The sequence below is a fragment of the Thermobia domestica genome, chromosome 5 (assembly GCF_964235325.1).
Source record: "Thermobia domestica chromosome 5, izTheDome1.hap1.1, whole genome shotgun sequence".
In the NCBI taxonomy this organism is placed as follows: Eukaryota; Metazoa; Arthropoda; class Insecta; order Zygentoma; family Lepismatidae; genus Thermobia; species Thermobia domestica.
This window is the reverse complement of record NC_137458.1, coordinates 137,970,689-137,975,658: the sequence shown is the minus strand read 5'-3', so window position 1 is coordinate 137,975,658 and position 4,970 is coordinate 137,970,689. Positions and strand designations below refer to the sequence as shown.

The 4,970-nt window shown below is 30.6% G+C and overlaps 1 protein-coding gene across 1 annotated transcript; it reads right to left on the bottom strand.

The window, feature by feature from the left end:
• Positions 1-2,749: 2,749 nt before the first annotated feature.
• On the bottom strand, positions 2,750-3,160 carry LOC145685254 (kynurenine--oxoglutarate transaminase 3-like). Its single transcript, XM_081757620.1, has one exon. The coding sequence runs from the start codon at positions 3,158-3,160 to the stop codon at positions 2,750-2,752; it is 411 nt and encodes a 136-aa protein (XP_081613746.1).
• Positions 3,161-4,970: the final 1,810 nt, after the last annotated feature.

The following is a 4,970-nucleotide window of genomic DNA, read 5'->3' as shown; positions in this document are numbered from 1 at the left end:
CAAAAATTTGCAAAACTGACTTTCCACTTTTATATACTATCAACGTTACATTTAAGACTCTTTTCAAATGTTACTTTCCCTTCTTTTTTTAAAAGAAAAGAATATGATGACATTAGTTCATTTTTAGTTTCATTTAGTATTTGAGCACATGATGGAGGATGTGCTAGAGAATATGGTAGCAGATAAGAAAGCAAAGAGGCGAAGGATTCTACAATCGATAGACGATATTTAAAAAAAAACGTACGTGAAGACGAAGAGATTAGCTGAAGATCTTGGAGCATGGGAGTTTCTCAGTTGTGGCATGTGATCTCTCAACAACGGCATAATACCTATGATGATTATAATGATTATGTGTATATAGCTTTAATCATCTCATTGTATTTAACATATACTTTGTTCCTTTTATTTTCTAATATCTAAGAATCAGGTAAATACATTTAAAACTATCGTAAGCTTTATTGTATAACGACAAAACTCAAAAACTGAAAAATGTTCTGAATGAATCACCAACTTATATATAACTAACGTCATTATTCAAAGGTCCTCAGTTTGTATATTTATATAAGCAAAGCTACGTCAAATTACCATAAAACATTTTACGTACTGTATTTAAATATTACCTTTTATTATGGCACATAGCTAATTAATAAATTACACTCATTAGAATTGTTTATTTAGCTTACACAAAATAGATCCGAAATTATATCTATTTGTCTTTTTTATTGCTATGACAACCAATTTCATATCGTCGAATTACTATATTAACAAAATAGCAACGTATATCAACTGAAAGAGAAATTACATCTATATCATTTTTATATTATTCTTCTTGTTTTCTTAAACAGCTTGTGCATAATTTAAAAGTAAATTCTGCTCACAAATACAATTATGATTGAAATACAAATATCGTTATATAATGCCGTCCAAAAATAAGACTTTTTTATTTAAAAATAAAAAAATCCTGGACCGTTGGATATCACACGTTGGTTATTGGAGTTTTCGAATGACCCTCGTATATGCAATAATTACAATTCGTACATCATATATCATATTTTACTTTGATATCAATATTATGTTCATATTTATCTTAATTCTTATAATTAATTTCATTTTATACAATTCAAGTTGGTACATGCAAATAACGTTAAAAAAAGATGCTTAATTTAAAGTCCTTTCTAGGCTATCGATACGTGTTACAAATTGGAAGTTAACAAAATCTATGTCATTTTCTTGGGCAAAACTAAGAAGATTGCGAAAAGGATATTATTATGATGTTTGTATGATTGTTTTCTTAAATGAGAAAGGATCAAATACATTATATATTCAAACAAAATGCAATTTATAAATGAAATATCAACAATATCAACAATATCTAGAACAAAACACGATAATCAACATCATAACATAAACTAACATAAATAAAGAAATTATTATATTAGGAATTAGCATAGTTAACATAACTTTGATAAGCATTATTCACACAGAGAAAAATCCGTTCTCCGGACAGCAGTATATTGTACAAATATACGTTATCCTTTTACTTAATATAGAAATCAGTACGCAGCGTACGTTATCCGTATGCTACATAGGCACTGCCCTTAGATGTTACATCATGCCATTGCAGGATGTCTGACATCTAACAGTTTTCCGTATATCACATGCATATACTTATGTTACCTTCGTCAGCTATATGTTATATACATCCATTTGTATGTGAGATCCTGACCGCCTACATTGTTTCATACGGAAAGTACGTATAGATGGAACACTTATACAGAAAGTATTATAAAACATGCGTTTTCAGCTATACGTCTGTTGTACGTTAAGTCCAAAAACTACAGGAATTACGCATGTAACATATCTTTTTAAGTACGCTACCTACATTTTTTTTTCTCAGTGCATGTTCCGGATCTTTTGTTATATATTTTTATATTATCTTCATAGAATTGAAATAAAGTACGAATAACAAACAAAATCATAACGATATTTACAGTTAAATAAAGCAAAAATCAATTGAATTCGGTTTTCTCGGATGCCGTAACTTTAGCTTAAGTTACATGACCAAAGAATTCGTTTAAGTTGCATTGAAAATCATAAATTGGAATATAGTTTTGCGTGTTATTTACATCTACAGTTCTTTGTTTCCTATTTCGAGAATTTTTGCCATCTGGGAAATTTCTACGAAATCCAATTCGAGGGAAATTAGATCTAGTGATAACATACTGCTTAAGTGTAAGTAATTGTACTACACTAGGATTAGGTTTGGTTACACGATTACTATTACTGTTGCTACTAAGGTCAGGTTCAGTTATCTTACCGTTAAAATTAGGTTCAGTTCTCAATCGTTTTACTGGTGGCGAGATGTTGTCTCTCCTAACAGATCTGTACCTAATCTTTCCAAAATATTCACGATCCTACCACAGTTTTTGTTTCCTCTGTAATTAGGTTCGGTTACATTACCGGTACACGTGAATTTAACATCACCTTTTATGTTGGGATCACACTTTAATCTCACATGGATGTTTCTAATTTGGTTTCGATTTAGGTTAGTATGATATTGCACTATTAATGGATTTTCAAAATTTTGCAATGTCATACTTAGATGATTGAAATCAATGTACTGCACCACATTCGGTAAAATCACCATCTGATTGTTCACTACTAACATTTTGGCCTTTTCATTGAGTGAACATTTCAACAGCTTCAACTCAGTCAACTAATCACTACAAACATTGATGGGGACACATGTTCACTTTCTGAATTTCATGGGTACTGGAACTAATCTTATTCTTGCTACATGAACCAAAGTCGTGTACATATCATTAAACGGTTCTATTACTATTACTTCATCTCCAGAATTAATATCATGTTGAATATATCGTGAATACAAACAGTCAATAACATTCACTAGACGAAGAAGACCATAACTTTTCGCATATTGATGCATACCAAAATCTTCATTACACGCAGTATCAGTAAGGCAACGAAAAACAATAGAATGAAGACAGAAGGTGGGATAATCTAATCCAACCAATACCGTAGGATGTTTTTGCGAAAACTCAGTAAATTTCATCAATGCAAACTTAAGATCTGCACTTTCTGTTGTTTCTATGGAAGGTTCAGGTTCATTTGGAGCATTCATGCTAACCTGTGGTGACATTTCTTTGGTGAACCTACTTAGTATTTGTTTCATTTGTTCCATCTGTTGGTTCATTCAATCAGCAAAATCCTGCTTTAATTGTCCCATCTGTTGATCGATTTTACTATCAAGTTGGTTCATTCGTTCCGTTTGTTGATCCATGCGATCAGCAAAATCTTGCTTTAATTGTTCCATCTGTTGATCGATTTTACTATGAAGTTGTTTAATGAGATCGGCTAGGTCAGATAAGTTCATTTCCCTGTTACCATTTGATTCTGTTGCATTTTCAATGTCAGGACGACTCATTTTGATATTTCTAAAAAAAAATGTGCTACTCCTTAATAAAGTATACTCCGTTTTGATATTTATTTTAATAAAACCACTAAGTAGTCTTAAAGTCAATCTGTACACATGAAATATATTAATTAGGAGATTGTCTACTTAACTTCATAGGAATCTCCTAAGGTCCTGGCGGCAAATTACCAAATTTATATAACGACGAAACTCAAAAACCGAATAATGTTCTGAATGAATCATCACTTTATATATAACTAACGTCGTTATTCAAAGGTCCTCAGTTTGTATATTTATATAAGTAAGGTCACCAAAAAACATTTTATGTACTGTATTTAAATATTACATTTTATTAGGGCACATAACAAATTAATCAATTTCACTCATTAGAATTGTTAATGAAGCTTACACAAGATGGATCCGAAATTATATCTATTTATCTTTTCTGTTGCTATGACAACCAATTTCATATCGTCGAATTACTATATTAACAAAATAGCAACGTATATCAACTGAAAAAGAAATTACATCTATATCATTTTTTATACTCTTCTTCTTTTCTTAAACAGCTTGTGCATAATTTAAAAGTAAATTCTGGCCACAAATACAACTAAATATTGACATACAAGTATAAATACAAGTATCGTTACAATTGGGCATATTCACAGATGATTTACGTGTGATTAACATTGCACTGAGCGTCTGACTAATGAATTATTAGGAATATATTTCCATACTGAACAATACTTTGATTAGATATTATCATTCACGATGAAAATAAGCAAGCTTCGACTTTTTCGCATGGTTGTCCAAAGTCAATAGGAGAAAAGATCAGACTGAATATGAAACGACATTCTCTTATTTTTGTCATAATAAAAAGCCAAGGTTTGCATCTTTCGATATAAATCGTGGAAAATATTAAAAGCACACTTCTAAATACGAACATTATGAAGACGTGTTAACCAAACACTTAGTACGACGCTAATCACATGTTAAATGGTATCTGAATATCCCTTAATATGTATAAGCAAATAAATCCAATTGTGTTTTACCTTCGGTGTATATTTTTTACTAGGAAGTTAGCGGTAAATGAACTAACTTCGCTGTAGTTACATGCATAAACAATTCACTTTGTTTTAATATACTGAAGTTTAGTACATTTATTATTTGTAACTAGCATCAATTACCAACTCCGCTGGGTTAAATGAAGAAAAATAGTAATACATTCTGTTAGTCAGTCACTTTTTGCTGTTACTAAAGCGCTTTCTGATATTGGTAATATATATATATATATATATATATATATATATATATATATATATATATATATATATATATATATATATTATATATCCCTTTCCCAAGTTGAGGGGCTGAATTTGGATTTAAACGGGATCGGAAGTATCACTGTTCATCTAAGCGACGCCGAAAACTATAGATTTGACACTGATATTGATCATTTTCGATTATTTTTGTAAATCTCCAGTGTTCCCCTTCCCCAAGTTGTGGGACTGAATTGGGATTTAAACAGCATCGA